General features: G+C 38.7%; 1 protein-coding gene across 7 annotated transcripts in view; it reads right to left on the bottom strand.

Moving 5' to 3' along the window:
- Window positions 1–2,787: 2,787 nt before the first annotated feature.
- ELAVL2 (ELAV like RNA binding protein 2) overlaps window positions 2,788–21,540 on the bottom strand; it is a gene marked incomplete at both ends in the record, with an annotated part of 52,463 nt that continues 33,710 nt past the window's right edge. For 3 of the 7 annotated variants that reach the window (XM_084304606.1, XM_084304602.1, XM_084304601.1), the window contains 4 exons: window positions 2,788–3,118; window positions 3,582–3,620; window positions 7,136–7,361; window positions 10,042–10,195. In XM_084304606.1, coding sequence (XP_084160732.1) covers window positions 2,788–3,118; window positions 3,582–3,620; window positions 7,136–7,361; window positions 10,042–10,195 — 750 coding nt within the window. The remainder of the gene's footprint in view (window positions 3,119–3,581; window positions 3,621–7,135; window positions 7,362–10,041; window positions 10,196–21,540) is intronic. The other 4 variants (XM_084304607.1, XM_084304603.1, XM_084304604.1 and 1 more) reach the window with 3 other exon arrangements.

The raw sequence follows: 21,540 nt of genomic DNA, 5'->3' as shown, positions 1-21,540 counted from the left end.
GGTGTCAAATAATGAAACAAAAATACAGTAATCAAACAGCAAGAGGATATTGCAATAAAGAATAAATTATTCTCCCTCCTCTGTATTTTTTCTTAACACAACAGGGCATTAACTTAGCTACGCTGAAGAGCAGGTGGCTGAACAGACAAATTCATTTTTACTGAATGTGTTTAATGATCCTCATTTATTGTACCAGCTTAAATATTGAGTGGTTCATATAAAACCAAACTGAAGAGATTTGACACCAACTCTACAGAACTAGTGCTTGGCTCCAGTGCCTACTTGTTGGTAACTAGTGTCCTAAGCCAAAATGAGCTTTGCAGAAATTTTTCCCTCCTCCCCTCGAGATTGCTTAGTCATTAAAGTGGACAACACAGTAAAGAAAACCTGCTCAAGACACTGTTATCCCTTCAACTTTGTTTATTGATGTACTGAACATGAAAAAGTACAAAGGATCCAAACACAAAATAAAACATGTACAACCTCTTAAATACTCAACAGAATATATTTTTCTATTCCAACAGATGTGAATTAAGTCATACTATACAACTTCAAATAAATACCAACCTTACATTTTACTAAGTGCTCTGATAAACACTGTAAAGTGAAGCCCAATTTACATGCCTTCTCATCAATGCCGTTGTTTGCTACAGTAGTATAAGGAAAGAAGCATGTAGCTGTTTTCCCCCACATTGGAAAGTTTGTGTTTTCTATAGTATATACAATTTTTAATGCAGAGGAGCTTTAACAATCTAAATGCACCTAAGAATGAGGAAGTGCTCAGGAAGCCAATTGATTTTTGAATAGCATTGAGTGGGTCAGCATGAAAACTCGCTTATTCACTTTAGCACGCGCTTCACAGTATATGTAACTGTACTATACTGAAAATTTTATAACTACAATTTAAAGGAATAAGAACCAAAAGCAACTGCAAAGATAGTGTACAACTATGTTTATGCATAGAACATTGCTTTTTCTAAGGGGAAGCATATGAGCATCTCAGTTTATACAAAAAGCAGGACGTAACTATATAGTTGTCAGTGCATCCTGGTGAAGGCATGAAAACCCTCAGCTTTTTTTCCAAAAATTCAATTGTAAGCTAGATGCTAATCAGAAAATATTCTGTATTTTTCTTAAATTTCTTCGATACATGGTAAAGACTTTTCTATGTCCCCAAATAGTGATTTAAGCATTATACGAAGTTAAATTTCAGTAGCATACAGGTATTCATGGGTTTTGTATGAAAAATGTAAGGAAATTTGTCCAAAACCTATGATTATACTTGTTTTTACCACAAACATATTTATAAACCAAAATGTAGCATCACCATAAACAGCTGAAGCTAGACTATCTACAGACAAAAATAGCAACAGATCTGATGCACTGTAAATTCAAGTCCTCAGGACAACAAAAATGAATAAGCAGACCTCAAGTAACAATGTTAATGCCATTTACAAAGAAAAAACTCATACAAAAACATTCAAAGTTGACCATCACTTGGCATGTAAGTTAAAAAATAAACTAAAACCAAAATTAGCTGAAAGGTTCATAATTCAAGGTCTTATTTACATTACACAAAGCTCAGGTGTTAGCCTTGAACATAACTTTCAAAATACCTCCAAACATACCCAACTCAGGCCACTTCTGCTGTGCAAACCATGCACAATGTCTTTTTCTTAAGACAAAACAATTCTTCAAACAATAGCAAGTACATCACTAAACACCATGAGCTCTATCTGAAGGGAATTCTTTAGGAAGAACAGATTTTTTTTCCCCCGTCTCAGTATTTTTAAGTTTCCTGCTTGCTCTTATATAGCTTTTTTAAATTTTCTTTTGTTTCAAAATCACAAATTAATGTGAGCCATCTATCACTTAATAACCAGGATGATCAAAGACTCCACTGATGATTACAAAAATGAAATCAACAGTGCATCCCATCAACTCTACTTCTTAATAGAAAGGTCTCAAAAGTATTTCTACATCATAAATCTTTCTAAATTTTTCCCCAACAACTGCAAATTTCCTGGTAAGTTTTAAAAGCTCACTAGGTGTCTTATGAAGAGATTTCTCAAAGTATTCAAGTCAAAATATTTGTTCCAGGACCAGTAAAAAGTTTCTCCAAATTTTTTTTTATTTTTTTTTATAAAAATAGATGCTTTTTTTTTTTTTTTTTAAACCCACATCAAAGAGGCTCTTATCTCTTTGGCAAGGTACTGCTTTACGAAAAGTTCTCCAGTATTCTTACAATAAGCTTTTATAACGTGTTCCCCTTCCCCAACCCAAATGATAATTATAAAATAAATACTGCTTATAACTTTATAAATAAAGTGTAAACTTCAAATACTTTTCTTGAACAACAGAACAGCAATGCATTAAAATGTAAACTAAACACAAGGCAAATCAAGAAATTATAAAAAGAAACTTAAGTAGTATAACACAAAGCCTCAATATTTACTCATAGGTTAAAGGCAGTCATGTAAAGAAAAAACTTCTTCCCTTAGCTGAAACATTTTAAAAGGTCCACCTTCTTCAAAGAAGGCAATAGAATGCATTGTGACAGGTAAAAACCCTGTACCTCTTGTCAATATTCAAACACAAAAGGTATTTAAGAAGTTCTAATTCAAATATTAGCAATAAAAAATCTCACATATTCTTAGGATGCTAAGTAGTCATTTTATCCCCATTTCCACACTGGCATACAACAAAGGCATTTACTAATGCATAAAGCTTCTTGTAAATTGCCTTTGTTGTATAGATTTCGTATATTAATGCACTGAGAATAACTTGTTAGGCTTTGTGCGTTTTGTTTGTTTTAAAGGAGACCTGCAATACTCTGTCCCCAAGGCGGTATCCATTCAGGCTGGCTATTGCCATAGCTGCCTCATCATAGTTTGTCATAGTCACAAATCCAAACCCTTTGCACTTGTTTGTGTTAAAGTCACGAATGACCTTCACATTGGTTACTGCTCCAAAGGGTCCAAACATTTGCCAGAGGATACTCTCATCAGCATCAGGGGCCAAATTGTACACAAAAATGCACCATCCAGTTCCTGCGTGTCCAGGGATATTAATTCCAGCCAAACTGGTCATTCCATCAATGGTCATGGGAGGAAACCTACTGAATAATGGTGGAAAACAAAAGAAACAAGCATAAAGCAGCTGTTCAGAGAATCCCAGCAAAGAAGTTTCAAACAGAGAAAAGCGATAGAGGGCTTTTGACAGTGGGCATGGACATTTCAGCCAGATGAATAAGGTAATACTGCAAAGTGTTTTTTTTTTCAGCTGCAGAAATTCTATATGCAGTACAAGGCACAATTGTGGGAACAGAGTTAAATCTGACTGAAATGAAATAATAAACAGAAGAACGTAAGAAAAGCATGCTAGAAAGCCAGTGAGGATTAAGTCGTTTGAAATGGGAATTCCATGAAACTGCTACTGAGTTTGTCTTTCATGCACAATGCACTGAAATGAGCAACTTCAGCTGAAGTCTCAACATGTGAAAATGTCTTACTGACAATGTAATGGTAGCCAAAATATTTTCTCTTAATAATCTGGTTACTGTGAACTGAATGGTTCTTTACCTCTTTACACCATAAGCCATGTTGAGCAGATTGTCCAGCCTGCAAAACATTTAGCAAAGTGTTCAGTCTTCAGACTTTTCTAGTCTTTTATCTTAAGAACACTTGGTTTCCACCAGCCCCTTAAACTGTATTCTAGAGAACCTTATGCAAAGCTTGAGTACCTGAACTACAAGAGCTGGAAGACCTTGTTACACATGAAACAGCCAATGTAACACTAAACAGATGTTCCTGTGTAGTACCCACAACCACAAGTAGTTATGTTCAGAAAGGCTAAACTTGTGGTAGTGGTGCACTAAGTCAAACAATACTGTCAGCATCAAGTTGTAGTCAGTGACCACTTGAGTGAAATCTTTGAAATTATAAACTTGTTAGACGAAGGCTTTACTGAGACTTTACTTCACAGTATGCTGACATGAACACCCAGACCAACACAGAGTTTTCAAGCAGTAAAAAAAAATATTAAAACAGGTATTGCCATTTTTTCCCCTACATTTTCTTACTCTTTTTTGAAAGAATTTTTTTTTAGAATATTGATACATTTCATGTTATAAGTTTTCTCCATGTATTTCTTCCTTCCCTTTCTCCCAGGCTGCTGATCTGTAGTACGCAGTCCCACCTCTAAATGCTCTTGGAGTTACTTAGCCAATACCTAAGAACATACAATGCCTACCAATCCTATTAAGCAACTTCAGTAATAAGTTGAAAGTGCTTCTCCAAGAAAATTTCTTCCCTAAAGCAGCTCTGGTGTCTTCCTAGTAAAGCTCGGACATATGAAGAGGAAGTCTCATGCTTAAAGGTTATCTTCATGATTTCACAAAATATGTGCTTAGGGAATAAAGATTTAAAGGATTCAGTTTTTAGCTTACAGCTACCTTACAGATTCGTACTTGGTTGTCATTTTTCTTCAGTAATGAGCTATAGGATTTAATAACCATTACTAGTATACAAAATCCAAATTTAACTGCTCTAATAGTGTAACAGCGCTTGGGCACAAAAAAAAAAAAAAAAGATTTGGTCTTGCCTGTAGCTAAGTAAAGGTCATAAACTATATAGAATTTTGACTTTGCAGTGAACAGGATTTTAACAGGACAGCAAGCCACTGAACACCTTAAAGAGCAGAAAGGAGGAAATGAAAAAAAATGTCTGCCTACTATCAATAGACTTAGTGTGATTAGATTACAGAGCTCTACTCTGACGATGTGGGGTGTGAGAGGGAGGTGAAGAATTCCAGAAAAAACACCAAATACAAATTCTTTACTGTAGAACAGGCTGAGGACTTCATATAATAATGGGGTCAACATATGAGTTTTCATCATTTACCTGGATGACTTAAAAGATTCAAGAAGGACAGAGGTGTTCACTAGGCAATTAATTTTTAAGGATGCTTTAAGTTACATGACCTACAGATACAGAACAGTTATAGACAGCTGCTTTTGAAAGTTCAAGATTTTTGTTAGTAAAAAAAAATCATTAGAGTGATCCAATTGTTCTTCATTATTAGGTTTATGCCACCTCTGTGTTTTCAGGCCTCCACCAACTGTTAACTGACACAGAGCAACCATGGAAAATAATCAATCCTGTTAACGTCTGAAATTTCAACAGTTGGGATTTTTTTTTTTTTGGCATGTGAAAGACATTAAAGACCTAAAGCATCCCAGCAATCTGAGCTGGATTGTCAGCAGCTGAGCTGAAATACTGCAACAACAACACCTAAGCAAAGCCCTAAAATACAGGCAGATTTCCACTTACAGTTATGAAACTGTAGAACTTGGCAAAGCTGTCTTCTAATGAACAGAAGCCTGATGGTCTTTCAAAAAAAATTCAAGTGTCTGCTACATCAGTTTACCCTTTTGACCAGTCAGCCAACTCAGCCTTTCTTACCTTCCCCATCAACTCAAGTGAGAGATTTTACTCACCCACCTATTCACTGCAGACTTGATACTTTCTGTTACCATTATACTTTTAAGTGGAACAAGATCACATCTCTTTATGGCTTTCAGGTACCGCTTTACACTTAATATCTCACCGAGAACTTTCTAGTGAAATTTAAACTGACATTTATAAAAATGCACTTTCTAATAAAGAAAAATCACAATTGAAACTTTTTTTTTTTTATGTCTCATGTTGCAGGACATGGGTATTCTACAGAAATTACAAAACTGCAAAGAACTTCAGGTCCTATCCACAGGAAAAAACATTTGTTTAAATTTTACAAGTCATAATGGGTATACCCAGAGTATCATTTAAATACAGGTGCTAGAGAAACTGGTATCAGTAATACTGAACACAGCTTTGTGCCTGGGAACAAATGCACTCAGAAGAACTCATGGAGTTAGCAGGCCAGGCTTGCCAGAACGTCGGATGTTGTAACAACATTGCTGTTGTACAACAGCTCCCTCACGATCTTATTTCAACGCACCACAGTCCATCCTGGAAGTCTAACTTCTGCTCATGTGCTCTGCTTATGGAGCAAGGACAAGCCTACTTTTGTTCAATATATAGCAGGCTGTTTCAACTAACCCTTTTATTCCTTAAGGAGCAGTACACAAATTCAATGAATACTGAATAAAATTGGGTATCCCTTCCTTGAGGGCAGAAAGCCTTCTCTAGTGCTGACCTTCACTTGTGTTAGACACTTGCAGTACATAAGGCTGAAAAGTTGAAGGAAAGAATTCACAAATTCTGCCAGAAATGCTATCTATGAACTCTGAACATTTTACCTAAAAGAAGGGTGGCCAAAGAAGAGCTTCTGAAGCTTGATGCATTCTCTTAAACTGCAAGCTGATTTGGTTCTTGAAAAATAAAAGAGCAAGTGTTTGAGTAATACTTAGCAAATTCTAATCACATAAACCAGGTGTAGAGGTTAGGAAGAAACGATGAAAATAGCAGGAAAAAAAAGGGTCACTCACAAATATAAATAATACAGTATTTGTTTCACTCTGTTCTCACCAACTGTTCTTTTTGATACTGGAACTGTAGGAACTGGGAACTGCATGTCTGTAGTTTCAGCATGAGGAGAACATACATTCATAAATATACACATGCAGAAGATCTCTGAGTAACAGTCATTACAGAAGCTGGGAATAAGGTCAGTAGTATGCATGATTTAAACTAGGACAAAACCTGAAAGCCAGAACGGGGAAGAAACACACCAGAGGGTGAAGAAGAGGATTGCAGTAGCATGACATATTGCTAAGGGATAAATTGAATTGCCTCGGTCAACACTAGCTGAGTCAACTTCCATGTTAATCAATAAAAAAAATAAAAATAACCTTTAAAAGTGATTTATTTTTTTTAGTGACTATATAGAATAAAAAGTTTCATCTTGATTTAAGCAAGTTTATTAGGTGCTTTTTAAGTGTTTTTCAGTTCTCAATAGGTTGGAATGCATTTTCACTTTTAGCTGTGTTTTTGGAACATAGCTACAGAAATTTAACATTTTCATGGGTTTCCTTCATAGAGCACAGAAGGAAAAGAGTGCAGGAAACCAACAGACAGACCCATGGAAATATGTGGCTGCCAGCACCTCTGTTACATACAAGAATTTGACTTACCGAAAACGTTGAGCCTGCTGAGCTAGAGGTGCCGGATACCTTCTGTTTGGAGAATGGTACAGCTGAGAAAGGATGGCCTGGTTATTTTTTTGGCTTGGATTGTTAGCAAACTTTACAGTGATGGGCTCGGTGGCACCTGGAGGTTTCTGGCCATTCAAGCCTTTGATAGCTTCTTCTGCTTCAATTCGCTTGTCAAACCGGATAAATCCCACACCCCTTGACACCCCTGCATAGGTTGAAGGAAGCATATAATAAATCCAGATGTTATGGCACATTTGACTTTAATATTCGATTCTTTCACCAGCTGCTACAAATGCTAAATTGAGCTTACTAGAACTGATCTTTTGCTGACAGAAGACTTCGCTAAGTTTTTGGGGATTTTAATTTATTTTTTGAAGTTACGTAAGATACGCTGGTTAGAAAGAGCTTGGAAGGTTGAGTGAAAAACAATGACATGGCAACTTAAACATCAGGAGCCAAAGAGATGTCCTAAAACTGATTTTGGATGTATGGAGGAGGTGAACCCAGAACAACCTGCACGGTAATCTCTGTTTAGTTAATGCTACTCCACAGTAGCTATATTTACAGAGGTTTTGTAAATGGCTTAGTCTTCTCCCTAGCAGCAAGGAATGTTTATGCTCTGCTGCAGCACCCCGTAAAAGTTCACTTTGGAACATATATACTATAACACTAAGACCTATGTGGGTTTTAGGTTGCAGTAATGTAGGTTACAGCCCGGTTTTAATAGGCCATGTTTATTTCTGTAAGTGAAGATTCAGTTTCAGTATATCACCACGTACTTTTGTAGGGGATGTTTCTGAAGGAAACCGTTTTTTTGGGTCATAGATTCTTCCTACATACAGGCAAGTCAAAGACAACATGCAAGGAGATCATCAAGTATTTATGGAAGGTCTTAGGAATGTTACAACTCAAAGCCATACACCGTGGCTTGAATATGAACATACTGGGGTGTTAATACTTACACCAATTACCAGTAAAGGTTCTAGGGCTAACACTAATTAGTTGTATGCTTTATTATAACATTCCTGAATCCATTCAGAGGCCTCTAACATTTCCCTTCATAATCAGCAAAGTGAGAAGCTTATCCTCACTTTAGAAAGACATTAATGACAAGAAATATACTCTGTTCATAAACAATGACAATTTAAATCAAAGTGACAATGAGCAAGTGTAAGAAAGCTTTAGAGACAAGTGTCACAGCCTCAACTTTGCATTTTTCATCTGTCAGTTTTTGTCACAACCTTATTATTCATACCCTTTTGAGTCTTTCTTCCACCTTCTTAGCAACTTGGAGAAAAGCTTAAACCTGAACAACAATCTATGCTAAAGAACTACTGTGCTGATATTAGGATTTGAATGCTTAGAACTACAGTACACACTTTTATAAGTTTAAATTTACTTATTTGGACCATGTAAAATCCCACCCTTTCTGTGCATTAATATCAAAAGCATACTGTAAATATTTGTCAAACGAAGAGTGAAAATTTATCCAGCAAATCTGCTTCTTCTGCAAATCACTATTTGGCATTTAACTTTTCTGTCCCTGCCTCTCCACACACACCATGTCAATATTGAGATTTCTGTTAAAACACAATTGCAAAGAAGTGCATGTGCAGTCAACTGCAGTTCAGCCAAGTGTCAGACGATATATGTGTATGTGTAACACATACAAAATAAGGTCATTTGAAAACTTTATGACTTCCTGTGGCTGAAAGCTGTTTGTCAACCACAACGACATACTTTGAAAAGGTGCAACTATAAAAAGACATCTAAACTAACTTATTCAGAGAATAATTATGAGTTAAGGAATTGTCCCCTTCCTCCCCCAGCAAGTTTGTTGGTGTGTTTGTGTTTTTTTCTGAGATGTGAATTCTGAGAGCCCTCCTCCGTGTTCTGCTTAGTGCACTAAATAACTCAATACTTATGTGATATCCTAGGCACTTAATTTGATTGCTTATTTTTGAAACAAACCCACTGGAAGCAGGTGAGGCAGAGCTAAAGATCCTCAACATCAGCCATTTGAGCCAGGATGAATGCACAGCAAAAACACGTTTGGTCTGAAGAGCAACCCCAGAGTGTCATTGACACCAATTTACTAGTTTATACTAGTTTAAACATACTGTAAAAATACAACTAACTTACTAGATCTTACTTCTGGTTAGGCACTGGTACAGGCTGCCCTGAGAAGTGGTAGAGTTGTCATCCCCAAAGGTATTTAGGAGATGTGTATGCAGAGCTTAAGGGACATGATTTAATGGTGGACTTGGTAGTGTTAGGCTGTTGGTTGGATTTGATGATCTTAAAGGTCTTTTCCAACCTGAATGATTCTATGATTCTTTAAGACACTGCTAAGGACAGAATTCATCTGCTTCTGAAGAACTCGAAGTTCATTTTCTTCAGTGTACCTAAAGTTAATGAGGCAACCTTGAAAACAATCTTAACAGCAATTACTAGTCCAGGTCTTTTGTAATCCTAGCAGAGAACCAGCTGCGCATTTCTGGTTTTTTTTGGGTTTTTTTTGTGTGTTTTTTTTTTTTTTTTTTTATAGAAGTGCTTAATAGCATTTCTGAAAGAGCATGGGGACTATTTTCACACAGCAGCTTGGAAAGGAAGATTATAGCAGCTGTAAATTTATTACAAGCCATGAAACAGGCTTCAAACCTGCACCTTCAGGGTGGAAATGACTCAAGGTGGCTCAGTTCACTCCAATCTATTTTTGTCCATGCATATTTATGAACAATTCTAGCAGAAAACTGCATTTTCTGGCCCACGTACACCTTTCATATATTCTAGAGACAAGACTATTGTACTAAAAGGCAGTATATTTTTCAAACTGCCAGTCCAAGAACAAGAGCACGAGCACAAACACAAAGCTGCATACTTACCAGTGACTTGGTCAACTAGAATACGTGAAGTAATAATGCGTCCGTATTGGGAAAAGAGCTGCTCCAGTTCCTTCTGGGTCATTGTTTTGGGAAGTCCACTGACATACAAATTTGCATCTCTGATAGAAGCTGAACTTGGTCGCGCATAGGAAACCTTGAAAGAACATAAAGCAGCTAGAAAGTGAAACAGTTCTAAAACACTTGAAATAGAACACTACAGTATATCAGGACAGTGTGATTTGTTAAGGTCAGCCAAAAGTTACCTTGCAGTAAGAGTTAAGTGGCTTTTGGTGATGACTGCTGCAACACTACCATAGGAATGCAATACCGATCACGTAGAATTTGACTACTTGAACTCAGATATAAATCTGAACTTCAAGCACTATTTATAAATAAGGTAGAAAAGCTAGGTATATACAAGTCTTGGTGGAGAAGTGTTCTTTTTCATTTATTTTAAGATTACAGAAAGATTTAAGATTTAACAAAAAGTTTTCCTTTTAATTACCATTAAAACAAAAAATACACAGTATATAGATTGTTTTGATACCTAGGTCATAAAGGCAGTCCAAAGCACTTTCAGAGGTTTGAAGGTATTTAAGTGCTAACTGTGCCCACTGTAAATGTATTGAGCTTGCTGTCAAACGACAGTCACTCACAAGAACAAGAGAAACTCCACTACTTTATTTATAGCCCTAAGAATGTGTGGCAGAAGGCTTGGGCGCAGAGCTACAACTCAGACATACGGTTTAATTTGGCTGTGTGGAGCAAGCAGTTGGACTCAACGATCCCTGTGTGTGTCCTTTCCAACTCAGGTTATTCTACATGCTTGGACTATTCAGCAGATCACCAACTTCAGCAACAGAGAAGTCATGCCAAGTGCCAGTGAAGCTCCCAGGTCCTTTTGGGCTGGAATTTTTGCCTGCTGCCTCAAAGCGCCAGTCAAGTACTTTATAAGATTATCTATTAGATTATTTAATCCTTAAATACATGCCACAGAGTTGAGGAGTTCGGTACCCCTCACTGAAGTCTGCACAAGACTTATCTTTGTTACAGAGAAGACTGGAATTGGACATCCATGCTTGTAGAACAGGATGGGCCCAAGTACTTTATTTGGTGTTTTCACAGTACAAAAGTACAGTCAAAGGAGACTCTAGGAGAAGTCAGATTTGAGACTTGAGTAGTAGTCAGATTTAACCTCTTTCCCCTCTACAGCATAGGATCAGCTGCTTCTAGTCAGCCAGAACTTAACTCTGTAAACCTATCTTCTGCCTAATCCCTTGGCATTTGTTTTCAAATCCTCCGTCTCAGTTCAGTACTTACCAGTGAACTGTAAGACTCCCATGAAAGCAAAACAAACAGCAACTGAGATAGAGCATCTCAGTGACTAAACAAGCAATACTCTGAACGTTGCTTTTATCATCCAGCCTTCTACACAGACGCTTTGGGCAAGGTAAGCTGGCTGCATGGGGCTCACCTTGGACACTCGTAGCCGTCCAACTTAAGACACTCAAGACAAGACCCTGTGAGCAGCAGCACCTTGCTCTTTAACATGAGACACGTAAGAATTAAACACTTGTGTCAACACAGGCAGCTGGAAATAAACACAGTCCTGCAAGTTTAATTATAACAAAAAATTCTCCACTGGCTCCGAGTCCACTCAAGTGAAGTCCTCTTTCCTCTATATGCTGTCCCCTCTTTTGTTTTTAATTTTTTTAAATAACTATTTTTAGAAACATGTACCAGGAAACTGTCCACAGAAGAGCTGATAAAAATTACCACCATCAAGATGTCAGATAGCAAGCCACAGTCCCTTCTTCAGCAAAAACAGATTCAGTGTCCCTGATGCAAAGTGTTAAACAATAAAAACACTACTAAATACTGTCAAAAGATTCCTGACATCTGGTCATAGCAAGAAGCTGCTGTGCCACTTTGGACTAATCTTTGACTCAGCTTTCCACATCACACAAAGCTCCTCTATCATCCTCTAATACGCACTGACAAGGGTTATTTTCTAGTCAGCTTTTCCTTCAAAAAGTATCTTTCTTTTTTTTTCAGATACACTATAAAGAAAAAGTAATAGTTCCTTTTGTAGGCTAGCTATAAACTGATAGATTAAAGTTTCTGATTTTGACTCAGGTTTTGCCATCTAAAAACTTAAGTGGTAAATATTCTGCTAAAAGTCAGTATAGGAATATTCCTGGAACATAATATGAACTACCACGTAGAGTCAGATAAACAGAAGTGTTCAAGACAAAAGTGCTGGTAACCTGCCATAGACCTCTAATTATCACAATTGTAGAAAAAGCTGATTATGCATCACACAAGCTCTTTATCCACATAGCATGCAGCACTTCCCTGTAAATTACAGCAATGATGCAATCTCATAACTTGGATGAGAGGTCAGACAAATATTAAGAAGAGAGTAACCACATTCCTGTGTGAATCACATTACTGTGTGGCAGAAGTGTTTTTCATAAGACCAGTGAGAGGTTTAACACGACCTTCCTTAACAGGCCCTTCCAGAGAGGCAAACAATTGATTTGCTAAACCTTGCTAGAGCAGATTCAATAATCTAGTTCAGGTCTCATCAGCAACATTAGTTCTTTCATGAAAAGAAGTGGGGACATCCTACTGTTATTTCCTTGTGCTGTTTTCGCATAATCAACCACACACCTTCTTCTGATGAGTATTTGAAAAGTCAAGTACAACGGGTGGAACTACAAAAATTAAGATGAGAGGAAAGCAAGGTATTGCAATGCAGAGAAACAGAATAGGAATAAGACTTCACTAACCAGCTGTATGGCAGATTTTCTGACAGCTGGGTGAGATGCCCAACTGCCAGTTCTGTGCAAAAGTATATAAACACAAATTTGGTAAAAAAATTTTCTTTTTGAAGTGGTAAATCTGCTACCTTCATATGGCTGTGCAGCCAAAGCCCAGTACTTGCCCAGTAATTGTGTTTAACACTGAATTCTTTTTTACTCTGTATATTCAGCCTTCACGCTTCACACAGCTGTATTTAAGAAACAGTTTTTAGATCTTGAGTTTTTCCTACTTTTCTGCAAGCAGAAGTGTATGCTTATGATATTTCCTGGTACACAGTCAGTAAGGTAAACTGGAGGCAGGAAAACTAACAGAATGAAGCTTTCCTGCATTCAGATGAAGGAGGGAACACAGCATGCTGGCTACTCAAGAGGCAGAAAAATACAGCAACTAAGGAATGAAGGATTGCTGATGCTGGCTATGAGCTTCTGTAAGAAAAAGCCCCATGCCACACTTGGTGGGAATATCTTAAGGAGACCCAAGGCCAGAGAATGGAGACAGACAGGGTACAGGCCTAGAAACAATAAAATCCCCACTTAACATAAACAAGTAGTTCTGACCAGCTGAGTTCATATCAGTTTACAAAATCAACCCTTCTACCCCCCAAAATTTAGCACTATCAGACATGATAGGAGTACCTTGCAACAAAGTCTGTTTGGTAACTGAACACAATGAATTGTTAACAATATAGAATTTGATGCCAATGGAAGTAGGGAAGGACTAGTTCTAGTTTTAAATAAACTACATGAGAAAAAAAAATACATAGCTGCATGAATCACTGGAACAGCTTTATCTGCCAGTTTTTCATTCTCTCTGCAGCCGAGATATGCCAAAAAAACTGTTCTATCTAGTCTGACTTAAGCTGCCAGACAAGTTTTCCTTTTTGTATGCATTTGTTCAAGCACTCTGGGGAGAAGTTGGAACTCCTAGGAGCGAGCATCAACTAGAGAAAGAAGTAAAAGTGACTTATCGTTACGTTTAAGAAGAAAACTGTGCAATCACCAGTCAGTTTTCTAAGTATGCATGCTTTTAAGCTTGCAGAACGGAGGTTGCAGAACATAAGCCTTGTAAGCTGCTTTCAGACAGGACAGAAGTATGAATAGAAGACACTGAAAGGCCTACCGAACCCCCCTAGGACATACTTTAGTGTGCTGCTGTTTTCCCAGACTCAAACCAGACTACCTAGACTCAGTTCTACAGCTGTTGATAGATTAAACAGCTCCACTTTCTAAGCAACCTGAAGCAGTACGTGGACTTTCCATCCAGCTGCCTACCACTAACAGCCAAAGACATTTTGATACAACACATTAAATAGAATAAAACAAGGTAAGCAGAAATGAGAATTGCTGACCAGAGACATAGAGGACAGAGCGCTCAATGCCGGCCTCACCTCAGTCTTTAATAGCAAAACAGGTCTTCAGGCAAAGCACGCCCAGTGGAGAGTCTGGAACAATGAAGACTTATCCTCAGCAAAACATAACACTGAAGAAGATTTACACCAGACAGGTAAGTCCAGGGAGCCTGAAAGTTTGCACCCACAAATGCTGAAGGAGCTGGTGGATGTCACTGCAGCACAACTTGGTTATCCTTGAAAGGTCACGGGGAACATGGAAGGTTTCCAATTCCAAGGACTAGGAGAACGGATTCATCACCCACCTTCAAGAGCAAGGAACTCTTGCTCTCTGGCAAACTACAGGCCAGTAAGCCTCACCTCAGTTCCTTGAAGGCAATGGAGTAACTAATCATGGAAATCTATTCCAGATACCTGAACAAAAAGAGGTGACTGGAAATAGTCAGTGTGGATTTATAGAGGGGCAATCATGACAAGGCTACTCAGTTGGTTAGACAAATGACATTATTGCCATGGTGGAAAAGGGGAGATGACCAACATTCATCCCAACTTTAGCAAGACCTTTGACACTCTCCCCTATCATACTTATAGGCAAAACACACACTAATAACACTTAAGCATGTACTAGAAAACAAAATAAGTAGACAGTGAGGGAGGCTAAAAACTGGCTAAATTGCCAGGTTCTGTAGGTTGTGATCACTGTCATGAAATTCAGCTGTAGGATAGTCAATGGACTCCATCAATGTGGGAAGGATCTTCATTAGTAACCCAGGTGACCAGGCAGAGTGTACCTTCAGTAGTTCAGCAGATGACACAAAATGGGATGAGTGGCTGATATGCCAGAGGGTTGTGCTGCCACCCAGAGTGACCTCAACCAGACTTGAGAACATCCTGAAGTTCAAAAATGGGAAAAGTCAAGTCCTCCCCCTGGGCAGGAATACCCCGTGCTCTAGTACACACCAGGAGCCAACTGGCTGAAAAGCAGCTCTGCAGAGGGCTCTACAGTCCTGGTGGATAGCATTCTGACCACAAGCCAACAAAATGCACCCTTGTGACAAAGATGGCCAACAGCATCCAGGGCTGTGTTAGGAGAACCATTATTATCAGCACTTCAAGGGATGCGACCCTTCTCCTCAACGTAGGGCTGACATAACTCTGGTGCAGGAGTCCAGAGCAGCAGACTGTACCACAAGAGATATTTACATACTGGTGAGCCCAACAAAGGGCCACAAAGGTGATTAAAGGACCAGCACATCTCTGATGCAAGGGGAGGCTGAGAGAGCTGGGATTGCTCAGTCTGGAGAGAAGGCAGCTCAGTAGGATCTTATCCCTAAATTCCTAATGAGGGTAGTAAAGATGGAGCCAGACTCTCCCCTGTGGTATCAAATGACAGGAAAAGAAGCAATGGACACAAATACGGATACAGCAAACTACTTGGAAAGACCATATAGTTTTCATTCTGTAAGAAAATGTTTTTATGGTCAAGGTGTTCAAGCATCAGAAGATGCTGGTTGTCCAGTTGGGTTATGAACATCCCCAGGGATGGAGACTCACAGTCCTGGGTAACCTGCTTGAGGTGACTCTGCTCTGAGCACGAGGCTGATTAGTGATCTTCAGAGGTACCTCCATCCTCAGCCATTCTGTGATTCTGCAACAATACATAAACTTTAAAATAAGTCTTAAATGGACTTCAACCCAGAGGCTGGAAGCAGTTTGAATCAAGTGAAAATTACAAATCTGTAACAGTGTGTTTTTTTTTGTATAAACTCAGTGTTGTAGACATTTTTCTCCTATTCCTACCTAGAGGAATTCAAAATAGAGACACTGTCTTCAAAAAGAAAATTCAGACTGCTGGGCACATGCTGTCACATCAAGGATAAACTTACTGACACCCCCCTGCACGCCCCCAGAAAGGAAAAATTCACAGGAAAACATTTCCCAGCTTATTGCAAGTTTACCTTACACTACAGAGCCAGTGTATGTCAAAATATAAAACAGTATCTGCAAAGCACCTATCACTTTTCCTTTCATCTCGTAAATATGCACTCCTTCATGGTGACTTGTGATCCATTGATGTCTATTGCCCATGTCCTTGCTGGTAAATGCTACCTCAACAGTCAGACGTAGCAGTCAAGGCCTGTACTGAACACCTGAAGAAAGCAAGCAAATGAAAGCAGTAAACTCTAACCAGTAAATAGTATTACAGGTATTCCACGTCTAAGAACATACAACAATCACAGATTTCTCTCTGTGGAAAGTATCTCAGAGAGTACTCCTGTCTTCTGACTGATGCTTGCTGGCATCTGTGCATATCAGTTACAGGAGTAACACACAAACAGAAATTAATACATCAGGGTTAAGATCCAAACACCACCTCTAGATGTCTTGCTAGGCACCTGAAGTTCTGACCAGGTAGGAAATTGAAAGAAACAACTTCAAAAACCCAGTGTAAACGAAATTTAACTCTGGCAAACCATTACCAGTGATCTGAGATTCCTGCAAGCCAGCACCATTAGAGAAAAACAAGGATGCCACAAAACATAAGAAAATTAACTCCCATGAAAAAGAAACTTACATGGAGTATGAGATATGTTTCTACTCATCATTGATATCAAAGTCCAACTATTTCACTCGTAAGATTTCAAGCAGAGAGTCTCCAGATTCATCTCACTACCTGGCAGTTTGCTAGCTAGCCCAGTAATTACTTGCTGATCATTCTATTTTCATTCTTGTCATGCAATATATATACGCACTAAATTAACAGCTGTGCTTAAATATTACTTCCACAGCTACTTCAACAGGTGAATACTTAATTAATAAACACCAAGGTTATGCAGTGTCAGAACTATTGAACACAATGTGAGTCAAGAAGCAGCCGGAAAGCCTGGCTTTAAATATTTAATGACGACACACACTGCGTAACAGTGAACATAGCTGCTCTGTACACAACCACTTAAAAAGAGTTTTACTGGAATTTTCCATTACTGCTAGTAGGAAAGACTTATTTATAGAAATGTAAACATTACATTAAAAATTTGAGGTATTTTCACTGTTTTAATATTTCATCTTTCAGTATCAAGACGAATTGATTTTCAACTTAAAGCCATGAAAGCTAGCAGGTTAAATTAGTTGCCAAAGAGAAGAAAGACTCAGTCCCTAAAAATGAAATCCGTTTCTTACCATCTGCTGCTACTGTTAGACACCTTACTCTACTTCTAATATATAGCCTCTTAAATAGTATAGAGAACAAGCAAGGGTTTGTTTTTATTGCCTGCAAGAACTTTAGGAAAAACTGATATTATATTCTAAAACACTCTGCTTAAGGTATTCTTTTTATAGTTTTTATATCTGATATCTTTAAATATCAAAATACTTCTGTAGGTGTTTACATTCAACAACTTCCAGTGTAAACTATCAACACTGTCTTATAGATGGTATCCATTTCTTTTAAAAACCTTGTGTTGTGGTTTAACCCAGCCAGCAGCTAAACACCACACAGCTGTTTGCTCACTCTCCCCCCCCTCCCTCTCTGGGATGGGGAAGAGAAATGGGAAAGTGAAGCCTGTGAGTTGAGATGAAGACAGTTTATTAAGACAGGAAAATAATAATGGCAATAATAATGGCAATAACAGTAATACCAATAATGACGATAGTAGTACTACTACTAATAATGTGTACAAAACAAGTGATGCACAATGCAATTGCTCACCACCAGCTGACTGATGCCCAGCCTAACCCCGAGCAGTCTGGCCCCCTCACCCCAGCTAGCCACCCCTAAATATTGTTTAGCATGACGTCAGATGGTATGGAATACCACTTTAGCCAGTTTGGGTCACCTGTCCTGGGTCTGTCCCCTCCCAGCTCTTACTGCACCCCCAGCCTGCCCGTTGGCAGGACAGAGCAAGAAGCTGAGACGTCCTTGGCTTGGTGTAAGCACTGCTCTGCAACAATTAAAACATCGGGGTGTTATCAGCACTCTTCTCATCCTAAGCTAAAACACAGCATTCCACCAGCTACTAGAAAGAAAATTAACTCTGTCCTAACTGAAACCAGGACAGCTTGTTTCAGTAGAAAAAAATCCAGAAAGACTACACAAAGTTTGTGCAGACAAACATAGGTTAATCACTCCTGCAAACCAGACAGATGTATATTGGGAAAAGGAATACATTACAAATATAAGCCCTCTTGGCAAGCGCAATAAAGACAAGGAACTATTTCTGTTACAACAGCATTCTCAGACCATTGTGTTCTTAACCTTCACTTAAATTAGTATGAGATATCATGACTCAAAAACTCTTCTTCTTGATTCCCAATAAAATGCTGAAGCACAAAGCAGAGGCTGAGCCTCGTCTCAGCTGTCACTAGCCAGTAAAAGGTTGTCTGAAACAGGAGAGCACATTGCTATATATTCAAGTTTACTTTGTCTCTGCTCAAATGAAAAATAGTTCCATTCCAAACAGAAGTTGAAGGCCAGTTTTCCCAATATACACAAGACTGCCTACTTAAACACTGAATTTAAGTCACTAGTGCAAGCTTGCACCAACATTTGTGTGAGCAAAGCAAAGTGGAGACAGTAGACTTAGGCCACTTAGACAACTCTCAGGAAGTATGAGAACATACTTCTAAATTCAAATTCACCTGTGTAAATTAATAAAAAGGATCATACCTAATACTAGCTGTGCTTTTACAGCCTGCCCTGTAATGGATGTCTTTGAAAAAAAACAGGCACAGAAGTAACAGCCTTTCAGTACTACAATCAGAAGAAGTTGAGATTTTAGTCCACACCTCATGAAGACTGTCCAGCTATAGACATTCATATCCATTCCCTGCCAGCTCAGCAGAGAGTACAAATGGACCAAGCAATGGTCTGCTCCTCCAGAAAACAAGACAAACTGGAACCACAACCAGCCACAAAGAGGTAACTGCTGAGGGATCATGGTTGGAGGGAGCTACGCTTCACAGTCATCTGGCACATCATAAACACTGAACTGCAAAGTTAGTGATTCTCTCAGGATATCACAGCACAGTGATCGTATCAGCTGCTATACATGCTTGATAAACAATCCCCAACCCTGACATGTAATGAGCTACACTGATCAAGGCAGCTCTTTGCACGTCTGAATTAACAGCCCAGCTAGAACAGTGCTGCAGCTCCATTTTCTTCTCAAGCAGGCCTAATAAGCTGTTCACAGTGGTTACTGACAGGCAGAGTAGTTTGCACAAGTATGACAAAGCCAACAAAGTCCCACCTTTATTTTTATAAATTTCTTCTTTCAAATTGGAATTATTTCATCAAGACAACACTTTCTGAAGTCTGAACCAAAACCACACTGAACTTAAGACTCACAAATGCAAACTCAACGTGGTTCTAGGTGGGGGGATGGAGTCTCTTGCAGCAATCTGTAAGTAACTTCTCACTGGAAATCCTCCACCTTTATGTATTTATGATCTTCACTCCTGGGTATGTTAACACAGTGTATGAACACTAGATATGAGGTCCCCAGCATCTGAGGCTACATCAGTTTTCAAATTTCTTACCAAAAAGAGGAATGCCACTGATGTTATAGTGATCACTGGTGCTCACGGGAAACACGGGTTTTGTACTCTAATTCCTCTTTGACCATATCATGAGATTCTGTGTTTGATTCCTGTCAGTCAGCAAAACCACCGCAGCTCCTTGCACTGCTCTCCTGCAGCACAGCCCACGCTCAGCAGAGCCTGCTTTACCCTGCTGCCCAAGCAGACCTGTCAGAGCACCACTGCAAAACAAGGCTAGCAACAGAGATTATTTGGATCAGCATGAAATTTTGGATCAGCATGAGATCTAAGGAAAAATCGGGTTTCAATTCTGGCTCTAAATCCCAGCTGGACATTTTAATGCACTTCTCCTCCTTTGTGATTTCTTCAAAATGAAGCATAATTTAATTATTAAAGCAGATGCAACAGCAAGTTCAGCACAGAGAATCAAGTTTTACAAGGAACTCAAGACCATGAGCAGGTGTCACTCAGATGAGAAGACTGTGAAGCCTTAAGACAGCAAGCAATGAGACAAAGACAACCAGACTGAGAAATCAGAATCAATCAGAAACCAGAATCAATCCCTTGTGAAGCATCTTGGATGGGATTCTCTAGTCTAGGAAGCACTTCTTCCCAGTACTATTCCCAAGAGTATCTTGAATTGAAGTACAGAAACACCTCCTTGTGAAAACAAGATCCTTTTTCATATGGTGAAGAGACCGTGTACAGCATCTGAGCCATCATGTTGACATGGTTAAGACCAGCCCTCGGTCTTATGTCAAGTGAGTCACCAACTCTTTTCTGTCACCAGAAAACCAGACATTAAGCACGGAGTCTTTGAATAGAACACAGCCTGCCTTCTTTTCACCCCTACTAATCAATAATTGTATCAAATTCAATACACAGAGCAACAACATGCCTGTAAGAGCTACTGTTTCAAGAGGAGCTCTAAGGGGCTCCATCCCACCTAACACTAATTCAGACCTCCCAGCTCTTTTTCATTCAAGATGCCTTCATTCTTGTTCATTGCTCAGTCTCACAGCCTTGGGGTAACACTTATCCAAGAGAACCAAATTTCATTTGAAAGAGCAGCACAGGGTCCTTATGAGATTTCATGGGTCCTTCTCTGTGTAAATAAACAAATAAGCCTGCTCCAAAATGATTTATACTTTGTTCTCTTACATCACCAGAAAAAAACTGGCAACTACAGTTCACTGCGACTATTACGGCCATTTACAAGCAACACAAGGTTTCTTTGAGTAGTAGAAATGCTTCAGTTAGATCAGGAGGCCTATTCTGACTTTCAGTAGCTACCAAAAAAAATAATTTTCTGTTCCACAATTCTCAGGAGGAACATGGCTTGTAGAAAAAGTCTTCCAATTTATAAAAGAATTTTCTGCAAACAGTGATTTCAAAGGTATCTGAAATTTGCTTCATGCAAGAGTGATAAATACGTGACTCAGCAAGCAAGGGCACATCAAGCTGATGTTGCATTTAAGCGTTGCACTGTTCTGGTATCTTATATTCTTCTATGGTTATACCAGTTCTCTGAAAAAAAAAATAATCCTTGGAAACATCAACAACAAATGAGGAATATGCATTGAAAGTCCCAACAAAAACTCTAGAGATTTTTCATGATCTATTTTTTTTCCTCCAGATCCTGGCTAGGATCACACACTCCTAGTAGTATACCACAGGACCAGATGGGGACTTTCAAACATTACAGAAAAAAGCAGTCAGAAGTAGTCTTTGACCTTGTTTAGAGAAGGAGCTTGGTACGTGAATGTAGCACACTATTCAGAATACGG

Source organism: Netta rufina, assembly GCF_964035555.1.
Source record: "Netta rufina genome assembly, chromosome: Z".
Taxonomy (NCBI): domain Eukaryota; kingdom Metazoa; phylum Chordata; class Aves; order Anseriformes; family Anatidae; genus Netta; species Netta rufina.
Note: the sequence above shows the minus strand (reverse complement) of the source record. Positions and strands in the feature narration are given on the sequence as shown.